General features: G+C 39.0%; 1 protein-coding gene across 4 annotated transcripts in view; it reads left to right on the top strand.

Moving 5' to 3' along the window:
* The first annotated feature begins 2,937 nt into the window (after positions 1 to 2,937).
* rgs7a (regulator of G protein signaling 7a) overlaps positions 2,938 to 27,804 on the top strand; it is a 54,980-nt gene continuing 30,113 nt past the window's right edge. For all 4 annotated transcript variants that reach the window (XM_031742213.2, XM_031742214.2, XM_031742216.2 and 1 more), the window contains exons 1-2: positions 2,938 to 3,109; positions 4,028 to 4,146. In XM_031742213.2, the coding sequence (XP_031598073.1) occupies positions 4,069 to 4,146 (78 nt within the window). In that variant the 5' untranslated portion in view covers positions 2,938 to 3,109; positions 4,028 to 4,068. The remainder of the gene's footprint in view (positions 3,110 to 4,027; positions 4,147 to 27,804) is intronic.

A 27,804-nucleotide genomic window follows, 5' to 3' on the forward strand; every position in this document is an offset into this window, starting at 1 on the left:
ATTTGTATTGTCTTTTTACGAATTAGATAGTATTAAATCATAGAATATTAAAACATAAAACTTATTTGTGTAATATAGCAAAGTAATAAAATAGCAGAAAATATTATCAAACAATCAAGATGTGGTTGCAAAGTGCAGACTTTCAGCTTTTATAAAAAATAATTTTGCAAATACAACCATTTTTATACATAGTAATCTATATAGGATGTATACGTAGTTTACATAGAGATTAAAAATAAATTAGACAAACTAGCATAATCTTGAATATGCTGGTTTTTTTTAATACTGGGATAAAAGCCCATTGCTGTTACTCTGTTTGCACTCTGAAGCACTGTCCAATCAGTTTTGCAACATTTGGCTGAATCTGAGCAGAAAGTATAGCACTGTACACTTTACAGTACATCCTGCTGCTTCTATTAAGAGTCACATCATAAATAAACACTAGTGACCTGTCCAGCTGACACATGCCATAACAGTGAAAGTCTGCACTTCAATCACATCGTATTATCTTATTATTATGAGCTGTTACGGGAATAACTTGATATATAAAAGTGCTCATCATCAAACTTATGCCACTGAACTCTCTCCAGATTACTTAAGCAAAGCAAAAAAAAAAGGAAACTTTATATAATGGTGGCACTTATAGACACAGTGTACTAGTACACAGCCAGTTTTGGTGTGAATGTGTAATAAGAATAAAGATTCCTATTCATTCATTAGAATGGAAATGACTGTAAAGATGAAAAGAACTGGTGTCATTAGCAAAGTCTGAAGGACAAGATTATTATTCAAAGTAAACAGTTATTATTTCTGACCTTGTCTCTGTGCACTTAACTTGTTACCTCACATTTAATAAATACAAGTATGACTTTACTTGAAAATTATTATTTTTTTATGTCAAATATTAGAGTGATTGGCATTTTCAAAATATACACTAACATGTATTTCAAAGATGTATTTTTTTCCTTAGCATTTAATGATTTATGAAATAACATTACCAGTTTAATACCTCTTCTGAACCCACTGGAAGCTAGTATAAAGATTTGAGAATGTTTTCTGCAGCACCACCCTGAATGGATCTGCATGGGATGTAGAGATCTGGTGGGAAAACTAAACAAAGGGATGTTGCTGAGATTACGGCAGGAATGACTTTCTCTAAATATTCTGGGATCATTAAAATTTTAATTATTTCAGATGATAAAACAAAACAATAAAAGATGTACTTATTATAACACCAACATTTCTAACTCTTACTGTAGTCCTGGGGTTCAAGGCTTAGTGACATTTTTTTCTTAAATCACTAATGAGATGAACGTGATTTGTAGTTTAAAGTACTTTAAGTGGTCAGTAAGACTAGAAAAGTGCTAAATGAATGCCATTTCACCCTAAAGTTACATTGTAGCATTATCAAATGATGCTAAGGGCTAGTCAAAGCCAAAAATTGTAACCCAACCCAGGAAAAAAATTATATATACAGATATATATAGGGTGCATGAAAGATTATAAAGAAGCAATTAAAGAAATGCAAAGCCATGAGAAAATATGACATCACTTACCTCATTATCACCCAAGAGTTTAATATCCATTGGTGTTTGGTTTGAAAACCTGTTATTCAATTCAATTTTAGATTCAGTTTTACTTACATAGCATCCAATTCACAGCAACAGTCACCTGGAGGCGCCTGTTATCTCTACAAAGTTGCTATAGCAGCATACCAATGACTGTAGCACATTTTTCACAAATCTGCAGCTCACAGGAAAACAGGGCATGGACTGGATGTTTGGCCAACCTTGTAGAGTGGTTGATTCCTACGAGAGCAAAGACGGAAGGAGAGAGATAAACATACAGTTACATACAGTACACAAGGAAAAAGGGCACATCTGTCATCTTTCACGCCTGGACTGTTGCACACCACAAAGCCACAGAGTGCATTTATTTATTCATTATCACTGCAGCACTGGACATGCCCAGTCATATAAATGCATTGCCGGTATATCCCAGTTCTTACATTTGCAGTGTTATAAAATACAAATGGTGAATTTAACTGAAACGCCATATCTTATTATCGTTTAAAGCCGTACTGCATATCCTCAGCTATTCGTTCTGGTGAGAGAAATACTCATCCGCTTCTTTGGGCAGAACAGACGGCTTTGCAAAGGTATTGTAAAAATGAATGATTGCCTGAAATTAAGCTGACCTCGACGTTTCGCATACTTCATTCTCCCCAGACAAGCACAAGATTTGTTCAAGATTTGTTTGACTTTTAGTTTTGCCAGCTCGTCTTTCAGTTTATTTTTATACTGTATGAACTGTAAAATGTCAACAAAAACGTATGCGTTAATTAAAGACTTAAAATGTACTTTAGTAGTCCAAGTTTATTGTTTATTGCAAGTAAAAGTGACAGTATAAAGAGAAAATAGACTAATTATTTGGTATTGGAATATAAATAGTGAGACTTTAATATAAATGTAACTTCAGGATGGTTTCATTTACCTCACAACAACGCTTCATGGTACACTTGTGATGTATCATAAGGCATATGACTACTTCAGCACTGTATAATTCTTGTGTTTACTGCAGGGCTAAATGGTATTTGTTCAGTTGTTCATATTCAGTTGGGACAACAGCTAAACGAGTTTCTTCTTATGGCACAGAAAATTGTAGTGTCCTCTCATGACCTTTGCTATAGATTGCAGTTGTAACAATATTAATAAGCTGTCGGTTTAGGATGCCTTGTCCTAGTTTTCGCAATGAGCATTTCGCTGCAGTGCATAGCAATACAATCTTTGCTTGAAAAAAAATAGCTGTATGTCTCCAAAACGGGTTGTAATTTATTCCTCACACGCGATTGGTCATAGATCGATGCGCGCTCTCGACGCTCCGGGGTGGCGCGCCCGTGATTCTGAGCACCGCTTGGAAAAGAGGAGATGAGAGACTGAGACAGAGAGCTGTACCACACCAAGTGTCCGCCGAATGTCTGCCTCCTCACGTTGCCAATGAATACCCCTCGCATTCCTATGTCTGCCAGTTGACATACTGAAAGCAAAGGACAAGGCTTCCATCCCTGCAAGGATTCAGGAGTCCTACAGCGGGCTGCGTGTTTTTTCAGGTAAGCGCCCCCCTTCTCCTCCCGTGACCGACGTCGCTGTGTTTTCTGTGTATTTAAGCGGCGTCCAAGAAGATAAGGGACGCGGGCGTTTAGCGGTAGCTGTCCAAGGTGCTGAAACGGGCAGTGGCTTGTGGTAAGAAAAGCCCGATATAGTAGAGCCAACGGCCTCATGTTAAGAGCGGGTTACATGACTTCGCTGTTCGTGTTGCAGACTAAACCTCCCAAGGATGTCGTGTGGGTGTCGTGAAGGGAAGAAAGAATGATGAAGCTTTAATGTGCATACCATATCCATTACACTTGCACAGTCTTGCACATTTTGACTATGGCTGCTACATCCAAATGCACGTATCCAGGCTGCATTGTAGAGTAGCCTGCCTCCTCCAGGGACGGTGTGTTGTTTTACTGCATTTACCACTGTCACGGTCCGGGTCTATAATTCACCTTATCTTGCTATTGCAACCTTAGGATGCATCCGTAGTATGTGCCATGTAGGGCGTGAAAGAACTCTCCGATGTAAACAAACGGTCAAAGGTGATTGCCGTTTTAGACTGTGCTGCACAGCGAATTCATCTGAGGCAAGAGTGATAGTAGGCTAGTCCTTCCATTTACCTATCATTGCTTTTCAAGTTGAACTTTTGTCCCATTCAGTAGGAATGTGTACTGCACCAGTAGCAACACTTTGTGTTAAAGCAACCACCTTTTTCTTAAAAATGTCCTTGTGAGACCTTGTGAAATGTCAAAACACGTAGCCAAACTGGAGCAATGAACATCTGTTCCCTTTTGAAGTATCAAATGCACTGAAACACGATGCAGACCACAGGCGTGTAAATTGCTCTCTTTTGGCAAAGGTAATTATAAGTCACGTTTAGGCTTCGTTGTTCTTCTGATGAGCCAAAATATCCATTCTGTCCACAACAGGAGCACCTGACATTTCCTCTGGCAGATTTACTAGCTGGATCATGGCACAGACCAACAGCAGTGGGCAGGGGACCAATGGGGTAGCAGATGAGTCCCCCAACATGATAGTGTACAGAAAGGTAAGGCAGCTGCTATTTTTAGTCTGCATGTGTGAGGGAGAGTGTAAGCATGTGTGTCTCTCTTGCATCAATTTACTCAATGATGAGCCAAGCAGTGGCAGTTGCTAGCACTAATGGCAAGACAATGTTTTTGTGGTATGGCTGGTTTAGGATTGAGATGTTACAAACGCTTAATGAGAACACTGAAAGTACATTCAATTATTCTCTCACAACATACATGAAATCAAGTGTAGAATAATACTTTTTATTGCATACACATTGGAGTTGTTGTTGTTGGTTTTTTTTTTTTTTTTTACTTACATTCATTAAAAAAAGAAAAAGAAAAAAGGAAGCCCAGGCTTTTAATGGGCTGCACTGGTGTATTTCTCTACTCATTGTGCTACTACCGTCAACACTTGGGAGAGGGTTTGGAGTGAACTGTCACACTGTTGAGACATCTTGATCCAGCACTGCTTAGCCATTAAACAGTTACATGAAATAATAATAATCTGCAGGCAAGGTAACATGTTTGTTTTGAGAACTGAGTTACAGTTAGAGAGAAGTTAGAGAAACTCTGACACTTATATTATATTGCAACACACAGATATGAAAGGTTATGTGCACTGCTCCTTGGGTGCACTGGTTTAGATTCAATGTTTCCTTTGCTTTGAACAAAAACAGTAAGGCTAGATATAAGATTAACCTACAAATAAGCCATTTAGAAAATTGCTTTTGCTACCACCAGGAGAGGATTCTGTTCCCTGGTGGCACTGCCATTGCCTAATAGCTGGATTTTTCTGATGTTTTTCTGCTAAACATTGCTGTATATGTAAGCAAAATCCAATGCTTAATATGTAAGTGCTGCTGGATTTTAACTCACAGTGACCTGCAAATTGATTAAACATATACAACAACAGTGGCTTGTTTCACTTTGCTCTCTCAGATGCACCAGTGAAGTGATAATTTTCTCATCTTACTTGTGGATGACTCAACCATGGAGTGAATGTCTTCATTTCATTCTATTCACCCATCAGCAAATGCTGTTCTATCTGCAATAGCCTCTGCACACCATGGAAAGGATACGCTTAGCATGGTGTCATGGATTGACGGTCTTTTATAGCACTCACAGCGTGCAAGGCAGTATTACTGCCGGTGTGGGTGAAGACTTGCTGGATGTGGTGCGATGTTTGCAGCAGGAAGGAGTGCTTTGTTATTTAGGAACTTCCCAAAGTAAGATGACAGACTCAGAAGCTAGATTGTTCATTAAACAGGCCAAATATTGAGGGTAATTGAGATGGATGGGTGAATGTGTCTAGTTTTGTCAGTTCAGTCTGTGGAGACAGGGGAAGAAGTCTGTCATTAAATTTCATTTCAACATGTCAGAGTATCACAATATGCCAATGCATGGAAAACTAGCCACATCCTGATTTGTGCATCAAATATTGATTTGAGGTCTTTCCATCTATTTAGTTCCATGTTATGTTGTTTCAGCTCTCTTGATATTGATCTGTTTCTTTGATTATACTCTGATGTTTCTGTGACATAAGCAACCTTAGTGTGTGTCTTCATTTGGGAGCTTTTACTATACATTCAGCAGCTAAACTTTGTGTTTTTTAGATTATCTCTTTTTTTCAACATAATGAGGGAAGACTGATTTCAGACCACGCTGTTTTATTTATTTATTTATTTTGGCCAGACTGATATCTTAGTCATAAAGCTTCTTCACTTCACACCACTTGACCACACATGGTCACAGTTTGCTTTTGTACATCAACTGACCTAGATACTCTGCAGAACGAAAGACTGTGTTGAAGGCAGGAAGGACGAAGTCCTGTTTCTAGAGTGGGTTTAACACAAACTAGAACTGGAGGAGCACTGTCTGTATAGACATGCGGATAATGCCAGGATGAACAGGCGCCCTAAATGCTTTTCAGATGGAGATGACTTGGCAGAGGTGTTGCAACCCACACTGAGAGGGCAACACTGAGATGAGCTAAATTCTCAAGTGGAAAACATTCTTTTAGTCTCCATTTTCCTCCGCAGACCTCTTCTACATCCATCTCATAAATACATAATAAAAACTCTTAATAAAATCTTGATAGTGAGCAACTAGCCATGTCTGCTTGACAGTTGCTAGTAGTGTATGGATGTGGAAGGATTATGTAATTGAGCAGAGGGAGTTTTATGCTTGATGACAGGAGATAGTGGTTTGATAGTCAGTCCACAGGGAGCATAACTATATCCTTTTTATTCTCTCAATCTTTCTCTCTGGCACATCCGCCCCTCCACTCCTGTCATTAGCGTCTAATGAAAATGGATGGTTGAGCCGAGGTGTTGACCTGCTCATTGTGGAGATGTGTGCAGAGATGCCTGTTTTCTTCAAGGACACATGCACTTAAACGCCTTGCTTAGATGCATGCATGGATGTGCTGAAAATTGAAAAGCATGCACACAGAAATACTTGCAGAAATACAAGCACAAACATGTGCAGCTGGCTTTATGATAAACTGATTTATTGGCAACAGCGACCCCGAAATCTTACACAACCACTGATTGCATGTAAAGCAAACACTAACAAGTAAAATGTTAGAAGTCCCCAGTGTATCAGAAACGCCAATGAAATGTTTAATCAATAGAGTCAGTAAATAATAAATAAATGCTATGTGTGGGACCTTGTGTATAATAGCCCTTTTAATGTCTTGCTGCTCAAACATAAAACGATTGAGGCCGATATCATGAGGTGTTCCTGGGTTTTCTCAATATGTGTATTTTCATTTCTGCTCACATGTGTACTGCATAAATGATACTGTGATGTGTGTGTGAGCATGTGTGTATTCTTTATGTAGGGCGAATGTTGCTAAGAGAGAGTTCTGAATTTTTTATGCGAGCCTAAAACAGCTCTGGTTCACAGCCACTCGGTATGAGGAGGGAACATTATCTCTCATCAGCTAGAGCTTTGTGTGTGTTTGTGTCTTCGTATGTGTGTGTGAGTATGTATGTGAAATCTGTAATTAAGGGAGCAGTACACAAGAAATCAGAAAACAGTATAGTTTATTGTGAATGTGCTATCTATCTATCTATCTATCTATCTATCTATCTATCTATCTATCTATCTATCTATCTATCTATCTATCTATCTATCTATCTATCTATCTATCTATCTATCTATCTATCTATCTATCTATCTATCTATCTATCATGAATGAATGATGAGTCATTCGTTATTGGAACTCAGTGCAAAATGAAATAAATGGTTAATATTACATAAGTTTTGCAGTATACTGAAGCCTGATCTTGTCTCTGTTGTGCTGTATCTGACAGCTGAGGCACCAGCTCACTCTTATTTACATCTAAGCTGCCGATGGGTATCCAGTAATTGTTCTTCCAGCAGCCAGTTTGGCTTCTATTGCTGTGCAGAGCCGCCAAGTCTCTACTGTATTTTTCTGTCTTTTTTTTTTTACATTAAGCACATGCAGCTCTCACTTTTTTAACCTTTAGCCGATACATTTTATACTCTGCTGCCTGTGTGTCTGCCTATGTTAAGACTGTGTCACTTAAAAGTAATTAGTATTTAGTAAAACGTGGTGGTTTTTGCAACGTTACTGCTACACAGTAACAGGACTTTTATATTGGGCTGCTTTAAAAAAAATACAAGAACATCAGTTGGATGCTTCTCTGCGCTATGTTTTATGTATAGTTCAGATCATCACACAACAGAGTCATACCACTGGTTTCATATCACATGACCAAATACTACATGATGTGTCACGGTTATAATTTCGATCAGCATTTATGTAGCAAATACCAAACTATGCTTTTCTGTTTTAATAGACGACTTCCAAAATAGCTTTAGCCTACAACAGATGATAAAATTGCTTTTCTTTTCAAATAATAGTTACATCAAAAATTATTGTGAATATTTCTTTACAAGTGTATTTATGCACTTTCTCTCTGTTTTATGCTTCAGAGATTTCTGTCATTTACACTTTGTGATAGCGCGTTGATGCCGCACTGCACTTAGTGAGCCTCGGTGATGAAGTAAAGAACAAACAGAAATGACAAATAGGGCAAAGATATTAGTGCGTGCTATTGATTTGTCAATTGATTAAGTGCTTGTATACGAGAGATCATTTTGCAAGAACAAGACAATCCTTCTGTTCTGCATCACAGCACCACAATAGTAATAGAGCAGTGTTACATGATGCAGAACTGCATCCATTATTAACCCTCTCGAGGTGTTGGCCACTGTTTTTATGGTACTGGTGTCTCAGATCTGTCGAATAGGAACAAAATCAGGAGCATAATATCCAATAAAGTGACTGATGAATATGTGTGATGCTTTGAATAATTTAAAATGCTACATGTAAAATGCATTTAATTTTTCTTTTTAATAATAGGTGTGTTTGATCAGGTCTATCTGATTTCTTCAAAATTATAACCCAAAGTGCCAGGTAACAAACAAAGGCATACATATTAAAATTTGGTTTAGATGGCTGAAAATTCATTTCCTCCCTGGAACGCATTTTTCAATTTCGTTCTAAGCTGCATGTGTTAAACCTGCCCTATATCAGCATGCCCTGTTATCAATACAATTTCCCAACCATCCTACATTGTTCATGAGTCATAAAGCAGAGGGAACTGAATACATTTTCAGCATTTTCTCACTTAAGAGCTAGATTGAAGGGTTCTTATACTGCCTGTCTCTCTCAGGCTGCAATCAGAAGATCACTAAGACCGGGGAACGAGCGAAGGGGGGGTGGGGGTGAGGTGGGATGATCTATAATTGCCAGATCAGAGAGAAATCTTTGTGTGTGAAGTAGGGCTCTTCGTATGTCAGCTTGCCAACCAGGCAATTTCACTTCCTGTGTTTGAAAACACACGTTCTTTTTTCCAAACATTGTTGAGGAAACGTGTGGGTGTTTGGCCCCCACTTTAGGGTGGAAAATTGACATTTATGGCTTTGTATATCAAACTAATCAATTCTCCTGTATTTGCTGAAGTCTGTAAATAAAAGGTAATTACAGGTGCTGGCAGTTGCTACAGTTGGTGGTAGAGTAGTTTTGTTATTTTATTGTCCAACAGGAAGCTAATCCACAAAGCCATGCTGTGGATGGTGAAAACTCCTACTGTACATTCAACAAACACCAGAAGTAACTGGTGGATTATGTGAATAGTTCATTCTCCCTAAGCAAACTTTTGTTCGTTAAGGAGACGTGTCATAAATAATCACAAAGGCACACAGAGGATATATATCCATAGTAGGTGGCAATATCACGGCTTGTATTTTGTCTCTTATGCTATAGGAGTTCTCATAAAAGTTCTTTGCAACTGGTCAACATTTTTAGTTATTAAACTGGTCCCTATAATAATGTTGATAATATTGAACCCTGAAAAGGCTTGAAAAGGACAAATGGCAGAGAGCAATAGGAAAGAATTGAGGAAGGATGGATAGATTTGTGAGGCAGAAGCTGTTTGATAACATCCCCGGGCTAGAATAGAGAGTGACACAGAATCACATAGGCACCTCTACAACAGAGGACTCTCGAGGTGGTGGACTTTCCCCCCCTCCAGAATCCCCTAAAGCAGACATTAATCTGGTAGAGACCATGATGGTCCCAAGCCTTATGAGTTCAAGCTGTTGGGTCCAGCCCCAGTATTGCCCACAACCAGAGCTCAGAGGCAATGTAAGTGTAAGAGAGAAGCTAAATGAGCTGAAGGACCGTCATACCATTTGGAACTGTTGCTGATCCAAATTATACGAGGCTCTGGAGGGAAAGATTTAAGTTCAGTGGTGCTTCCATAGCTGTCGATAGCACAAATTCACACCATTGTGGCAAAATTGAAAAATAAGAATTGTAGAAAAGAAGAGTCACGAAGAGTTTCCATTTTCAGGCTGGTGGGTGCCTAATTGTGATTAGTGGACATGGAGATTTTTTTTCATATAAATATTTAATGTAAATGTAATGAAATATTTGACTTTGTGTCAGCAGTGGCTTTGTGAGGCTCATAATGAGTCATTTCAAAGCATGAAATGATGATATTTATGAACTGTATCAATGTCATATCCCTTAGAGTTAAAAAGTAGCGTGTGATGCCTCTTAAACGTTCGTAGCTTTGTTTTAGTCAAAGCTACGAACTAAGGCTTTTTTGAAACCATTAAATTGCTTTGCAATATAAAGTAATACTGGGTTAAGGCTTTGTACTTGCCTGTAATAAACAAAATACTAAAGGCACAAAAATGTCAGTAACAAAAAATGACACTGGGTACACTGTGTGAAATGCACAAAATCACTTTTCGGGCAGGATTTAGAGTGAGGATGTTAGATTTTTACAATCTTTACAATCTCAGCTAAAGAAAGCTAATCTTTTCCAGAAAATCAATCTTCTCATTTTACTTTGGCAACAAAGAAACTTTTGCTTTTGTTGTAGGTGACCTGGCTGAGGGCACAGAATGTTCCTGGGTGTCCAGTATCAAAGGTCTATATTTCTTACACCCTTAAACCATCCAAATCAGACTTTTTGGCACTGTAGAGAAAGGCTGCTAGTCAGCATGAATAGCTATCACATATAAATTAAAAAAGATATTATTGCAATCACAAAGCTGTATTTGCTACCTAACATTTAATTTGATGCAAGGTGATGGTTTTTAAAGCACTGCAAAGATCAGTGAGCAGAAACTTAGGCCCATCTTGCTCTAAGCGCTCCTCTCTGTATACGTCTGCCACAGCTGGAGTCTTTAGGCCTGTCTGTTAGGGTTATATAATGGTCCAAGGAAGCCTGGGCATTAAGACAGAGGTTGACTCAGGCAGTGCTTCTGTCTCGTCATTTAATTCCAGCTCAACATTTAGATACAGATTACAGGAGTGCCCCAGAGTTGTAAATTAATTCACTGCCATCTCTGGTGTGATGGGTTTAATGGGGCCAGAGAGAAAATAAAAACAGAGGGCTAAAATGTAGGACAAAACAGTGAAGCTGACATCTGAATTCTTTGATTTCTCTATAGTCACAGTGTGTCTGTCTGTCCATGTGAAACCTCTGCATGTCCGTCCTTTCTTCTTGTTTGTATCTGTGCCCCTCCTCTCTCGACCCTCCATCGCTACAAACACCATCTTTAAACGGTTTCCATGCAGTCTCTACTTCTAACGCACTCCCCGGTTGTTTCTGCTGAAGGCTCACTCCTTCCCACTCACCGTCTACTATGTATACATTCCCACATTGCATCTCCTAAGTATAAAAGCTGGTTATATATTTTGCTCTAAAACCTCTTAACTACGAGATGCATTTAGTGTACAATATTTGACGATTCATTATCAACCGATTAAGGGCAGGGCTACAGCATTTTCTTTATTTCCTGTTGTTTTATACGACAGATAACACAGAGTGGTTATTTTATAATATGCTAGTTTATTTTTTGTGATTTGGATATAGTTTTGGGACTTTATCATTTTTCTGGACATCATATTTATTACAGTGGCTTGCAAAAGTATTCGGCCCCCTTGAACTTCTCCACATTTTGTCACATTGCAGCCACAAACATGAATCAATTTTATTGGAATTCCAGGTGAAAGACCAATACAAAGTGGTGTACACGTGAGAAGTGGAATGAAAATCATACATGATTCCAAACATTTTTTACAAATAAATAACTGAAAAGTGGGGTGTGCGTAATTATTCAGCCCCCTGAGTCAATACTTTGTAGAACCACCTTTTGCTGCAATTACAGCTGCCAGTCTTTTAGGGTATGTCTCTACCAGCTTTGCACATCTACAGACTGAAATCCTTGCCCATTCTTCTTTGCAAAACAGCTCCAGCTCAGTCAGATTAGATGGACAGCGTTTGTGAACAGCAGTTTTCAGATCTTGCCACAGATTCTCGATTGGATTTAGATCTGGACTTTGACTAGGCCATTCTAACACATGGATATGTTTTGTTTTAAACCATTCCATTGTTGCCCTGGCTTTATGTTTAGGGTCGTTGTCCAGCTGGAAGGTGAACCTCCGTCCCAGTCTCAAGTCTTTTGCATACTCCAAGAGGTTTTCTTCCAAGATTGCCCTGTATTTGGCTCCATCCATCTTCCCATCAACTCTGACCAGCTTCCCTGTCCCTGCTGAAGAGAAGCACCCCCAGAGCATGATGCTGCCACCACCATATTTGACAGTGGGGATGGTGTGTTCAGAGTGATGTGCAGTGTTAGTTTTCCGCCACACATAGCGTTTTGCATTTTGGCCAAAAAGTTCCATTTTGGTCTCATCTGACCAGAGCACCTTCTTCCACATGTTTGCTGTGTCCCCCCACATGGCTTGTGGCAAACTACAAACGGGACTTTTATGGTTTTCTGTTAACAATGGCTTTCTTCTTGCCACTCTTCCATAAAGGCCAACTTTGTGCAGTGCACGACTAATAGTTGTCCTATGGACAGATTCCCCCACCTGAGCTGTAGATCTCTGCAGCTCGTCCAGAGTCACCATGGGCCTCTTGGCTGCATTTCTGATCAGCGCTCTCCTTGTTCGGCCTGTGAGTTTAGGTGGACGGCTTTGTCTTGGTAGGTTTACAGTTGTGCCATACTCCTTCCATTTCTGAATGATCGCTTGAACAGTGCTCCGTGGGATGTTCAAGGCTTGGGAAATCTTTTTGTAAGCCTGCTTTAAATTTCTCAGTAACTTTATCCCTGACCTGTCTGGTGTGTTCTTTGGACTTCATGGTGTTGTTGCTCCCAATATTCTCTTAGACAACCTCTGAGGCTGTCACAGAGCAGCTGTATTTGTACTGACATTAGATTACACACAGGTGCACTCTATTTAGTCATTAGCACTCATCAGGCAATGTCTACGGGCAACTGACTGCACTCAGACCAAAGGGGGCTGAATAATTACGCACACCCCACTTTTCAGTTATTTATCTGTAAAAAATGTTTGGAATCATGTATGATCTTCGTTCCACTTCTCACGTGTACACCACTTTGTATTGGTCTTTCACGTGGAATTCCAATAAAATTGATTCATGTTTGTGGCTGTAATGTGACAAAATGTGGGAAAGTTCAAGGGGGCCGAATACTTTTGCAAGCCACTGTATGTGATACTTGAACCGGAACACCAACAACTAATTACTCTTAGCTGCTTTTTTTTGTAAATGTCATTGTGTCCCAAATCACCCACTAAAGTATTCAGCAGAAGCAGAATAAAATCATGTGAGGAATGCTATTTTCAAACAGTATATATTTCATAGCAGCCTAGAACTCATCGCCAAAGCAAAAATTACATTTGCTCATCAAGAGAGTTAAAAAGTAAACACAAATAAGAACATATTTTCTGTATTACCTTACTTCTCTACTGTGTATTTTGGCAGCTTGAAGTAAAAGTGAAGGCGGTCTTCAAAAATATTCTTGCACTTTCTCTGTCTTCTCTGTCTGTGTAAACTTGTGAAAACATTTCTCTCAGTCCCAACTTTTTTTTTATCCCAGTTTCCATCACTGTCTCTGGCTCTGGTGTTCACACTTTGCCCTCTCATTTCTGTTTCTTTCATTCCCATCTCCCCCTTCTGTCTCCCCTCCCACTCTCATGCCCTCTTTTGTTCAGATTCAGGTCTTTGATGTTTCTCATATACTCACCATTTCAAACTAAGTTTCTATCTTTGTCTCTCTCATACGGTCCCTGACACACACGTGCACTCTCACCCCTTGTCCACCGACAGCACCGCACGTAAAACATCCCTCCACCTCTGCCTCTCTGTCCCCTTCTCTTACATCCCTCGCCTCTCTTTGAAGTCATCTGAACCCTAGTCAGAGCCCAAGCCAATCCAGTCAGCTTTTATCTTCACAAAGAGAAAAAGAGAGAAATGTATTTAGACCCTGGTGGAGCACAGTCATCGCTCCTCCTGTGTGAAGTGATTCACTCGTGACTCATAGCTTTATTGGGAACTCTCTCTAAACAAACAACCATTGGATGTGGCATTTTCATCCAAATTGACTGGAACTGTAACTGAGAGTGCCGGTCTGATTGTCCCCCTGCAGCTTGGTGCCCCTCTCAACAATAAGGAGTCGTTCTCCCAGAAGCGGTCATGTCTCAGTGATTAGCTTGCTATGACTGAGTGCCAGTGCGCAAATCCAATAATAAAAGTCAAACAGAAATTGTTCCAAAGGGTACATTGTCATATATTTTAGATATACATTTTAATTCGCCTAACAGACAGAAACACACCTTAGTTTAAAGCTGCGCACATCTGAGCTCATCAGACACACACACTCCCTAAGCTCGCAGGTTGTTGCACACTGAGAAGCTTCCACCTGCAACCTAGTGAGGCTCCCAGCGTCACACCATTAGTTCAGCTTAGCAGGCACAGTTATCCACAGCACAGCCTAGTCTACAAAGCTCCGGCGCCATCTTGATTCAAGCTGCTGCTGCTTTTTTTGTTTTTTTACTTAAATGTGGCCAACTAATGATTTGCATCTGTGGTGTGTACTTTAAACTTTTACCTTATAGCCCACATATCATAACTGCCGTCATGTGAAACACCAATACTTTGCTCAGTCCTCAGCTTTCCTAGCATTATGTGGGGTTTAATAAACTTAGCCTGCTGGCCATACATTCTGACATATTTCATCAAATTCTAAGACTTGTAGGTGCACTTCAAGTAATTATCCAGCTACAAAATATTAGGCGGTAAATTACAATCTACATGCAAGAAAATTGCCCCTATTAATTTTGTAATAACAGCATATTTTCTAATAACAGTAATGTAAACAATAATAATCTAAGAAATCTAAGAGTGCTGGTGATTGAAATGCATATTAATGTCCACATTTCAATTTACCTTTTATTTGAGCTATTTTAGCCAAGCAGAATGAATTTCTGGTTGTCAGTGGAGGTCTGAAGGTCTACCACATACTCAGTGAAATTTCTTAATAACTATTTAATGGATTACATTTAATTTTGAGCAAAAAATAATGATGTTTTCATTAAATTCAGGTTTGCCGATCTACCTGTGTTTAGTTGTCAAATAGTGCCTGCTAGTATGCTGATAGCATCTGGGTTAAAGCACAGGTTCACACTGCTTCTAAAGCAATGCTACACTTTGTTCTTTCCACGCATTATATGACCAACACCCAATTTCTTCCATTACGCATTCCTATCTGAATCATCATCATTTTAATAATTTGATTCTTAGACACTGACCCCTAACAGTGTCTCATCTGCTAATTGAGATGACATTCCTGGACAATGCTCTGGGAATTGATGTGCTTTCTCCTGCCCTCTGTTTTGTTTCTGCTGTGGTGGCTAGTGGCTGTTCAGATCAGATCCCCATGACAACCACACCAGCAGTCTGTCAAATGCTATTATCTCGAGCACTTCAACAATGTGTCCAGCGCAGAGTGACAGGACATGAGTTTGTATGTGTGTGTATGTTTGCTTTTCGGTGCTTTTGCCAGTCCACGTGTACGGGCAAAACATTCATACACTTTTAGAGTCCTGCTCAGTCCATGAAAGCCGGCAGTGTTGTTTGTGTATCAGCTGCATTTTTCGCCAAAATCCTTTCCTTTTGTGAGTACATGAATAAAAGAGGGACAATAGATGCAAGTGAGTACATTTTTTTCAAGAGCATGACTAGCATACTTTTATTTTCTGCCACTTATAGTTAAAACTCTGCTACATTTCTGTAGTAAATATTATAACTTGTTTTTTACTGGATTACATTTACCTGAAAATCAGTCCATGCAGTTATGTAATTGTAACGTTCATGGCAGCTAAGGGCCATACAATGCACCTTAGCTAAGTATAACAGCAATTCAGCTCAGTTTACACCATTTTTCTTTTCAACATATGTTCAGAAATCAGTGTTTTTATAAAGAAATAGATCCGGCTGACTGCTTGCACATGGAGCAAGGCGATTGCCATGTAATTTAGTAGCTTATTTGATTTTTCCTTAAAAGAAGACAGTGCATTTAGTGTTTTTCATTCTGCTTTTCAATGCGTGTCAGCCTTCATTTTACACATCTCTGCATGTCATCTTTCAGTCTTTAGGTTTTCTGCAGAGAACTGCATTATGTGGTAACAAACTAATTTACATGTTAAGCAAACATTTTACTAGCTACAGACAAACAGTAAAGTCAATATAAGTGAAGATTATTGACACTTAACAACAATAACTGTTCACCAATGGCCTGTCATAGTCTTATGATGCAGAACTGTTATTTGCCCTCGACAGAAGTGAGTGATTTCATAACAAATTGATGTCTCACAATGACATCGATTTATTTTCACCCACTAATAACTTGAAAGTAATAACAGATGCATTATGCTTATTTTGTACATATGCATTGAGTAATGGGAATATATTTTGCAAACCTCTTGAATATTTGCTCCAGATCCTTTCAGGTCCCCCCTTGAGACCACGGTTGTAAAGGAATTAGAATTAGATGTGTATGGTTATTATGTCACAGCTAATAACCAGTCAGATTGCTTGATTCAATTAATGATTTGGACTGGCCTTTATCTCAGGCTTTCTCTCGCTCTCCCTCACACACACCACACATTGGACCACGTTATCATGTACATGTTGATGACAAGCCGTGAACAAGGCAATGGAAGAGTTTGAAATTGATACCATAAGAACAGCTACTAAAAATCTCTGACTCGTTTGAATCCTAGTGATCTTAACCTCAAAGTCAAGGTCACAGGTCAAATTTTCTAAAAATCTTGTGAATGTGATAACTCAAGAAGGAAGTCATCTAGGATTTTCAAATTCACACCATTGAATTTACTGAAATCGTGAATGAATTTGAATCTCAGTGACCTTGATGTTAAGGTCAGAGGTCAGAGGTTAAGTTTTCTGAAAATCTTGTGAATGTGATAACTTGAAAAGAAGACGATGTAGGATTTTTTTAACTGATACCACAGGTGTGACTACTAGGAGGCTGATAGGTAGCACTAGCGGCCGCATGTATTTAAAAAAAATCTATTTTATGCTGTTATTGCTACTTTCACTTGATAAAAGCAGCAATAACAGCATCCTTTCTCCTTTACTGATAACAGAACACAGCGTATATCATATTTTCTCCTTTTCACTCAGTCTGTAAGTCAGTGTTTGGATATTGATATAACAATGTCTGTGCTGGACAAAAGATGTTTTCTTTTAATTATAACTTTAAGCAGAAGGAAAAAAGACAAGGTCAGATTTAACAATGCATTTGGATATCAAGGGAACTGTTCCTTGGACTGGACTGACTTGATTTGTTGATTTTTAGCTTGCCTTTGCCTGTGCCAGTGGAGCCTAGTGTGTACATGAATAAGCTGGAACAAGTGAGAGGGTGTGGATGACAAGGTTTGGCATTAAGGCAGCTGTCCTGCATGAATGTATCAACGGAGGCATTTTTTCTGTGTTCTTGTTTGCAGCATCCCTTTTCGTGCACTTATCTGAAAACCTGACAACATCAACGCCAATTCTCATACATTACCTACCAGTGGTTTTAATGGTACCTCATTTTGATTTAGTGAGGTTCCATAGCTTATATCTTTCTGCCTGTCACCACACTAATGGTTTGTACCTGATGACAGTTTGAAATACTCCACAAATTTCTGTCTTCAGTTTGAAATCCTCAACAAAGCCTATCATCTACAATCTTCATTGCTAAATAGTTCAAGTGTCACTTGCGTCAAACAGTCTGCCCTTATTGGTTTATTGCCTATCCTGACTGGTGTGTCCTCTGAAGTGTGCATGTGTGTGTCCTGTCAGACACCCAGCCCTTGTCTTGTCTCTGTTCTGCAGACAGGAGAAGGCAGAAGAATGTCAGCCTGCCAGTATCCAGCTGCTTCTCTCTTATTGGTATTCGAGGCACATAGAGCCGTCCTGAGTGTCTGTTGCACGTGCCAAGGAGGAATGTGGGAAATGAGGGGATAGAGGGAGAGGGGGTGATGCCTCTTCTCTCTCTCATGTTATCTAGACCTAAAAATAGAAAGCATCCTCCCTTCTTTTCTATTCCCAGCGCAGTTCTGTTTCCATACCCAGCCTCCCTTCCTGTTTCCCCTTCTCTGTTTTTCTCTCATCCCTTTCCTCTTTTTTCCCTTGTCCTTCTGTTTGGTCTAAACATGATCCCTGGAGCTCAGACTCCTTAAGTGGACCCTGTTAATGGCTTTCCTTGATGAAGAAGGGGTGATTTCATTTAACACTACCAAATTCTCATGGCCAGACTGTCCTGTTTAATCATCAAAATTGAAAGCAAGATTATTAAATGCACCTAAGTATGAATTTTCTTATTGCCAAGAACTGCTAATTTCCTACCACAAAGAAGTGCTGGAATCACAGCAACGTCTAGTAAAACCTATTGTAAACCAATTTAAAAGCTATTGTTATTATTTTACCAAAACATAGCTTTGCATATGTAATTGTGTTAGGCTGATCAGCAACGCTTTAGTCTTGGAAAACTTTTGCACAGTCCATCTGAAAGTAATGCAGCTTTCTTCTTCATTTATCTGCTAATTTATGATAGCACACAGTTGCTGTTTAAGTGATGAAATCATGGTAGGTGGGCAGGAGGGATATTGGGTTTCAGTGGATTATGTTCTAGCACATGCCTAACCTTGGCTTAGTCATCGCGCCCACTGCCCGCCCACCAAGAAGATGAGAGTGAGAGAGAGACAGTGAGAGTGCGAGTTAGAGAGAGAGCGAGGCCTTGCCCCGGAACACTATCCCACCACCATCCAGGAACACCGTGTTGTAGTAGATTCAGAGACAAACAGAAAGGAAACGGAGTCAACTAAATAGTACAGAAAAGTGAAGAAGGTTGAGCTAATAACTCAAAAGCAATGCATAACAGTGATGAGATTAAGGAGAAAATTAACTACAGTAAAAACTGAAGTAATACTGCACTGATGTGTGAGCCCGGGGTCAGTTGTACTGGAAAAATGCTGAAGCTTAAGTTTGTTGCTTATGAGCAAATAAAAGTGCAAGCTGTTTTATAGTAAGGTCGCCACTTACTGACCGAGATGTTACGCCAGCCTACAACAAAATCAATACTACCACTAATGCTAAAATTAGCATGCTGCTATAATTACTACGGTGGCTGCCAGTGTAACTTTATTCACTACTACAGCGCAAAAACAAGATACAGGGAATCACTTTGTAGCATTTTATTGCATTAAATGTTATTTTAACAGACATATAGTGAAAGTACTGTAGCATAACTTCCCAACTTTCTCAGTTTAGAAGTATACTGATGTCTACATGAAGGATATTAGAGACAGATTTTTTAAAACTTTATAGTAAAAACATACAGACATTGGCATTAATTTTAGGCCCTGTTTTTCTTCACCCAGCTAATGTGAAGCTTTTTCTTTTGCACTTCCTTTGCTCCTAAATGTTTCAGTCACTTGCTTTAGGTTTGTAAGAGTGAACCAAAACCAGCAAATTTGCAGGTAGTAATGCTAAAACACTGAGCTGCACAGCTGATAATCATCTGATGTTTATACTGATTTTAAATCCTTTAATACAAATATGTTTATTTAACTGTGACAGATAAATAGATACAATTATAATAATAACACATCATTAGAAATATTGGTAAAGTTTCTAGTATGGTTTTATGCTTAGTTACCATAATAACTTCTCAATTATTTCATTTTAATCTAACAAGCAACAACCGTCACATCCTTCAAGCATCAGTTACAGCAATGGTAAAATTAAAAATTAATATTTCATTGTGAAAAAGTCATGACGTAGAACTTCAGTGTTCCCTGAAACCTAAGTATACATTGTGGTCTTTCTGGAATTTTATATTATTCTAAAATGTGCTCTGGTTGCATAAAGCATGAGATGGCAGAAAACCCTGCTGGCGGCCAAAGGACTGCATTAAGTGTAGCAATGTCAAAGGAAGAAAGGCATCACTGGCTGCTTGTCTTTTATCCATCATTCAATGTGCATCTCTTTCTCTCTAGTAGATGGTCGTCCCTTCGGGAGGGAGATGTTGAGGAGTCAAGGAAAATACTAAAGATCTTTCTATAGCCATATGCAAGAGACAGTTTTTGGGAAGGAAAGAGGCCATGACTTGTAAACAAGTAAATGAAAATACTTTGCAGAAGGGAATTATGAATGCAAGTATCAGCTGGCAACCATCTGGAAAGCATTGGAAATGAAATCTTGATAATACCATCTGTCCATCAAACCAGATGACAAAACAGAAACGGGTGCTTCTGTTGCTGTACAGGAATCCTTTAGCAATGAGTTTTACACTTCCAGTAAGGAAGGAAAGAGTGGAGAAGTAGTACATTAAATACATTTGATGATATAGATGGTGTACTGCAAACGGTCATGCTTTTACTAAAAACAAAATGCCTGGGCTACTTTAGTTTCATGGAATGGTAACTTTAACAGTTAAACCAAAATTATTAACCCTCCAAAATTATGCATATTATTACTTTTTAAAATTATCCATACTTTTACTTTGCTCAGTGTGGACTGGCAAGGTCATGGATAGATTAGCTTGACAAATGTCAAACAGGTATAGCCTACAACATGCGATTGGCAATTCTCTCTTTCACTCAAAGACCTCCTACACCTGATTAGAGGAAAGCACCACTTACTGTGATGTTATTTAAACCTGGGAATATCTACTGAAGTTGGTTTCTGAGTATCCTACAGTGTTTCCCTTGGGTCGAGTGCTTTGGGACGTGGGTTCTTGGCGGTGGCATTTTCCTCCTGTGCCTGCATGAGTTCTCTCCAGTTGCTCCAGTTTCCTCCCACACTTCAAAGACGTGTTAGGTTAATTGGTGATTCTAAATTAGCTGTAGGTGTGGATGTCAGCATGAGTGTTTGTTTGTCTCTGTATGTGAGCCTGGCTTTGGACTGGCAGCCTGTCCTGGGAGTACCCCTACCTCTCATCTAATGCTGAGATGTGCTCCAGCCACCTGCCACCCTAGGTGGATAAGCAAATGGATGCATGATGTAAGCAACACTTGTTCATTTTGTGAGTAAAAAGAATGAAATGACACCCCAAAAGCACCTTTTACAGGAGTTTTGGAAGCCAACTATAACAAAAAGGCTATACTAAAATTGATTAGTACACCCTTCATATGTTAAGCATTGTGTATAGATGTCATGATGATGGCAAGACATATAAATAATAATGGCTTGATTGAACCGCACTTAAGTTGTGGCTGTGAGACTTAAGTGGTCTCAAAACATGCTATTTTCTTTTTGCATGTCTTCCAGTCTTGTCAAGAAAAAAGTGATTTAAGCTATTTTAAAACAGACAAACTCGAAGGTTTGGTGAGAAGCTGTTTGTCATTTAGGACATGAAATGAATCATACAAAGTGGACTTGCAGTCACTCCTTGAACGGATTAAAGCAGGATTTATGCACTGTCTGATGCATGTCAAATGGCTGACTCGTGCCAGAACGCCCCCTCCCTTCGCTCACCGCCCTGTGTTGCATAGTGGGTGTCTATGTCACCCATTATCTGTAAACTTCTGTAATTGACAATTCAATTCATTCCCACTTCATGGCATAATTCACCACTTGGGTAGTTGTGAGGGGGGAAAAAAGAAAATCAGAAAATACCTTTTATCCTAGCTTTCATTTTTCATTTATTTTAAACTGCTGGCTTTTCTTTGGTACACTTTTCATTACCCAAAGCAACATTATCAGTGTAAATGAAATTCTTCAGTTATTTTTAATTGATACGCAAATATAACATTAGAGAGAAACATTAGAAAAGTTGACTCTGCATTAAAGTTTCTTTAGTTTTGACCTTTTCTGTTACTGTGTATTCAAATGTGCTTCTGCGAACAGGGACATCCTACCTGTGGTTTCACATGGTTATGCTGATGTGCAGGTGGTGGTAACATGCTTGCATACAGCAATGCACCTGCAAAGACACAGAAGAGGAAGGCAGCTAGCTAGTAACCTTGTAAACAATAGTAAAAAAAAACAAAAACCTATATAGTAAATATGGACCTGCAGAGTTCAACACACTTATTAAACTTTAAGTACCCAAACACATGCACACATTTTGGTGGGCAACACTTTCATGCAAACCTGACTTTTGTTTATTTACAAGATCACTCTGCAGGGCACATTTAAGCATGGCACAGTGCAGAATTCAAGTGATTTGATTTAGTTCAATCCACTGAGTCATAATGAATTATTCACAGTGTTATCCTTTTAAACAAAATTTGGCTCACAACTAGTGCTCAGAACAGAAAAAGGTACTATATTTAAGCACACAGAAGCCATCACAACACGCCACTCAGGTAGCCTTAAGTCGATAACACCACATAGGGAATCAAAGATCTACTTGTTTGCTTGCAAACAACAGTCTCACTTTCATCCATTAGCAAATCAAACTAAATCAGATCAAGCCGTTAAAAGGCTCCCTGTCACACCCCAAGGAGCATTTCAATACTGAGGTGAAATCTTTGTGTACAACAACCATTCGTAAACACCCAAACAAATCAAAGTATGTTTTAAAAAACTGTCTGTGCGTCACTGTCGACCAGGGTTCGCTCATGATAATACTGCCGCTGTAAGGACGAGCTTTCACAATGGTTTTTCTTATCACGGTTCTCATTATGGAAAAAATGGACAAAGCTGTACACCACCAAATGGCACATTTTGATGCACATTAATATTAAAAGTGACAACAGAAACCGAGCAGGAATAATTCTCATTTCATCTCATAAACACTGCAACAGCAAATGGCAATGAATTTTGCTATGAACTTTGCATCCTCCACTTCTCTGCATTGTGTGTTCTGCTGATTTTATTGCCGATAATACACAGCAAAGAATAAAGAAGGCAGAGGAAACAAATGTTCAGCGCTAGAGAACATTCGAAAGTTGGAAGGAGTGAAGGGACATTTGAGGAAACAGATGCTCACATATGACTGATGGCTCAATGGAGCCTGATTGTGTACACAGAGACAGAGCTGTATTGATGAATACAACCGAAAGCAAAGCTTATCAAGCACCAAACTCCAGATGTTGTTAAATGACTAATCAGTGATTTGCAGAATGTGCCTTACAGAGAACAGAAATATACCTTCAGCTCGGATTAATTGCCTTCACTCCAGGCAGTGTTCTCACCTGGGCATCTGTTCCTCATGCTATGTGATCTTGGCCTGCTGTGAAACAGACTGTTGTTCATGCTCCATGTGAAATCTCCCATCAACACGCCTATGAAAATTGAAGGGATGACTGAATACAGAAAGATAGGCAAGGGAAAATAAAAATGTAAAATAGGCATTAGAAAGAAACCTAAGACAAGGGCTGAGAAAATATTTAAAACTGAATGAAATTCAAATCAGGCTGCTTTATGCAAGATTAGAGTGAGCAAAGCAAACCCAACATGACCATCTGTTACCAGTGCAGAGAATTTAGTGTTGTTGGGGTGTCTCCCTGTTTTTCTTGGATTACATATTAGGGCTTTTCCACTTTATAACCCTAAGTGTTTGATGATCGATGTGATCTTTTTCTCTGTGGGTGCCACATAGTGCTAAAATAATTACTCCATTTAGACAGTTAGTGAAAAAAATAAATAATTTCTGCGGCCTCTTTTCTTAAACAAAATTATTCGTTGATGATGTGTAGTAACACTGCAATGCTAGTGAACAAATATTGAATTCTGCATATTAGCGAGACAATTCCCGAGCCTTTCTGCTTTGATAAATACAAAAATGTTAAATTGCCTATGTGGACCAAATAAATAAAATCTATTATTTTGGACATGTTTTTATTGATCATGCTTTTACTGAACTGTCCACACATTATTATGAGTGAATAGTGGGTATCAATGCAATGGCTGTTCTTTTGTATTGCATTTTAGGCAGTCCTGTTTTTATTGTACATGTTCATAACACAGTGATGAGTAAACCACAATGATGATTTTTGGATTTCTCGATTTTAAGGCAGTATAAACTGTTTTGTTTTGTTGGTCAAAAAATAAAATAAAAACTAAAACTCAGTGTTTGCCACCATATTACTCAACAGCCCTGCTGGTAAGTGGGCAAACATTTACCTTGAATGAATAACGGAGGACCTTATATATAAGTTTATAATGACATTAATAGTTTTGTAAGTAATAATGAAACGACAATTTACCATACCGCCAAAAAGTTGTGGAATTACAAATAACAACAAAGACATAATGTTTCATGCAAAGTGCACTCGCCTTTGTCCACCACATGCACTCTTCCCCCATCCACCGTCTTTCTTTCTCTCTGAATGAGTGGTGGCAGTGCGCCAAAGTTGTCTTTGTGATAGCGGTCCCAGACTGTGTTGCTGTGGTAACTCATATGGTAACCTCAGAGAGACTTAAGATTCATTGCATCTATTCAACAACCTTGGCAGCACGAGCTCAATAACTTTCCTCACCTATCTGCAGGGTCATTTTATTTTGAATGCCCAAATGGTGTGCTGCTGCTGCAGTACAGTGTAAAGCTTTTTACAAACTTTGTTTGCATTGAACCACAACGATGTTTTGTCCCTGTTAGTTGATGCTTCCCATTGCTTGTCTTTGAGAAACTGTTTACAGCACACTGCCTTTATCTTCTTATCCTCCACATGGGATTTGTACATTCATTCAGTGTATAAATGCATCAACCTGTCCAGGAGAGTTGATCCAATTCTGTTGACAACTTTGAGAGGTTTTTTTGCGAAATAGTGAGCTTATTTAAAAAAATCTAAATAAATAAATAAAAGGAAAGAAAATGTGAACTTGAGCATTTTGGTTCCAAGTGATAAAATCATTACGATAATGCCTTTTGACCTTGGATCTACTGTATTGTTATATGTTGGAGTTTTAGTAAACTACTGCTGCTTGTGGAGGGAAAAAATAGAACTATTATCTCTGAGCCTCCACCACAGGTTCTGCCTCATTCATGGATCCAAGGACTTCAGTTCAGAAGGAAATGAGATCAACCAACTGCAGAGATTGTTTTATCTAGTAGACCTGTCATGCTATATAGCCACAGGTTCATTTCAGTCTGCTCTCCTGCCGCCTTAGGCAGCCAGACTCTGACTGGGTAATCCACCTGTTTTGATGCTGCGCTTAAAATAAAATAATCCCCAACTTCTGTGTTCATAAGCTTTAATAATGTCTGTTGTGCATATCTCTGAATTCTCTGTGAGCATATGGCCTTGCAATATGATTGATAATTGTTGTGTGCGCTGTGTGACATATTATGATGAGAATGCCTGTGCAGTCTGTACGAATGCAACCTCTCATGATGTGAAAGTGATGTACTTCAGAGGAATCGTTCCTTGTCCTCAGATAACACTGTCAAGATAATACTATTCACCTCGTGCATCTGGTGCAGCAAGAGTCACCCATCACAACAGGGACAGCAAGACCAAGAGGAGAAAAAGAAGAATAGGAGTGCTTTTAATGTCCTCAGCAGCACAGCTAGGAAGCTAGTAATTTTATTGTTTAATGTAAAGTTTATGTAGGTAATAATGTGCCCATTAAGAATGTCTGAAAAATAAGTTTAAGTTCATTGAGTGCAGAGGTTTAAATCTAGGTCAACCTCTAGATGAATAGCAATCATGTGTTAAAGTGTGATACCACTTTCTGCAGCCTATAGGTTGTACAATAATCCAAAAATGAGTGAACTGTGACTCATATTTAGAAAATTTGCTTCAAATGTTAAGATGATAGTTGCTGACAGCAATTTTCAAGCCATGTTTGTTAATTCCCACAGGGGTGCTTCATCACTCCAAAATGCATCCAGTCACTGAACTGTAAAACGTTTCAAAACACCTAGACTAAATAATGTTCTGTATTTATTTTTCTGTTTGTAAATTATTTTACAGTTACATGTAGGTAAGAATTCCAAGGTTCACTTGATAAACCTTGTTGTAAAAGACCGAATCACAGTTGCTGTTTCTATAAATGAACGGTGAACATTCCCCATCTCGACAGCAAAACAGCTTTTTCAAAATTTCTTAAGACACTCAATAACATAGTTTAATGGACACCTCGCTGATGTGCTTACTATATAACCTTTTAATCAATGATTCTTTTATTTACTTGCTATTCTTAGGAATAGCCCATCTCATAAGTGGGCTTGCTGCATTTAAGAGTGGCTAAAAGAAATCTAAGAGGGCAGCATTGATTTACAAACCCAGTTTGAAATGTTTTTTGCTGAAAATGGTGCTTCAAAACATTCTGATTGCACCCTGAGTACCCTCCGTGATAGTCTTTGAAGTGCTTGAAGCCCTGTGCTGAAGCTCAGTATGTGCTTATATCCGGAGCTTTTGTTAGTCACTTCATACGTACTGAGTCCTGTGCCATCATTATTCAATGATTCACACTGTGCAGCCAAAACACTCACTCTTATCTGTTAAGAGGCTGCAGAGACACAGTCAGACAGCTCTGGGTGGGTGGATGGGTGGGGGACAGAGAAAGAGAGAGATAGAGAGGCTCTTGCTCCCTCTCCTTCTCTCTTGTGGAAACGACTTTCGTCTCTTCCTCGCAACATGAAGCCTGAGAGCATCCCGACTCCAAGAGCTTTAGATCCTGAATATTCACGCTGGTGGCATTTTACCATGTGTAGGCGGTTTGCAGAGATAGGAGGGAGAGTGTGTGAAGTATTGATCACTGTTGCTGTTGTCCTTGTTTGCTCTGTGGCTCACAGTACCATCCAACTCTCAGAGAAAGGTAGTGAGACTGAGACAGGTTGCCACTGTAAAGTACAATTGCTCCAAAGGGATGAACTAAATGCATTTTGGATTAATTTAGAAAGATTTTCTAAATCAAGCCTGAACGCTGTACCAAATCTACTTAAAATCTACTTAAAAGCACAGTGAATGACATTGAGCATTTTGTTATTCTACAGACCCACTAGACATGACCAAAATTACTGCAACCATGTGCAATATACTTGCAATCTTGTTGCCTTTGAAATGGTTGCTTTGGAGACAGGGAGCAAGTCTGTAACCACTCGCAGTCAGTTGCTGTCTTCAAAGCGAATTTGTTGCATCAAAGTGGCGACATCTCGATGTAACATGGAATCGGTCCGCTATTAGTTTATGACCGAATGGGGTCAAGATAGCAGTTACATGAAATATATTTGTCATAATAAAAAATGAACTGTTTATAAATTTATTGTGATAAAATTGTGAAAATTGTATCTATCGCAGTTTGTTTGCATTCATAGTCCAGCCACAAGCTCCTAGACTTGACGGAAATAATGACATAGTTACTATTGTGTAGTTACTACACAAATAGTGATGTAGTGACAAGTAGTGACGTAGTTGCTATTTGCAGAGGAAACCCTGTAATTGCCCGGTGATTGAAAGTGGTCACCGAGAGGCTGTAGGTGTTCTGACTGTTCCAGTCTCTGAATGTTAAAAATAAATTCAATAAAGTCTCACAAGGGGGTTGCTGTTTTACTTTTACTACCCCCTCCCCTTACTTTTCACACTCTTCTGCATGGCTGTTGATCGTAATAGTGAACAATATATATTCTGAACACTAAAGTCTTTTTGTGGTAGAGCTTCCACCATTTCTATCAGTTTGCTTTACCTGCCTTTGATTTAGACATTCACATCCTTAAATTTCCAAATAACTAGTAGTCATGAAAGAGGAATACAAGTAGTGAAAGTTACTGATTGCAGCATTGACCGTTTAATTAAAATAAAATATTATATTTCAGATTAGATTGTGGGGTATTGGACTGTGGACTCCTGTCGGGGA

This window comes from Oreochromis aureus, linkage group 13 (genome assembly GCF_013358895.1).
Source record: "Oreochromis aureus strain Israel breed Guangdong linkage group 13, ZZ_aureus, whole genome shotgun sequence".
NCBI lineage: Eukaryota > Metazoa > Chordata > Actinopteri > Cichliformes > Cichlidae > Oreochromis > Oreochromis aureus.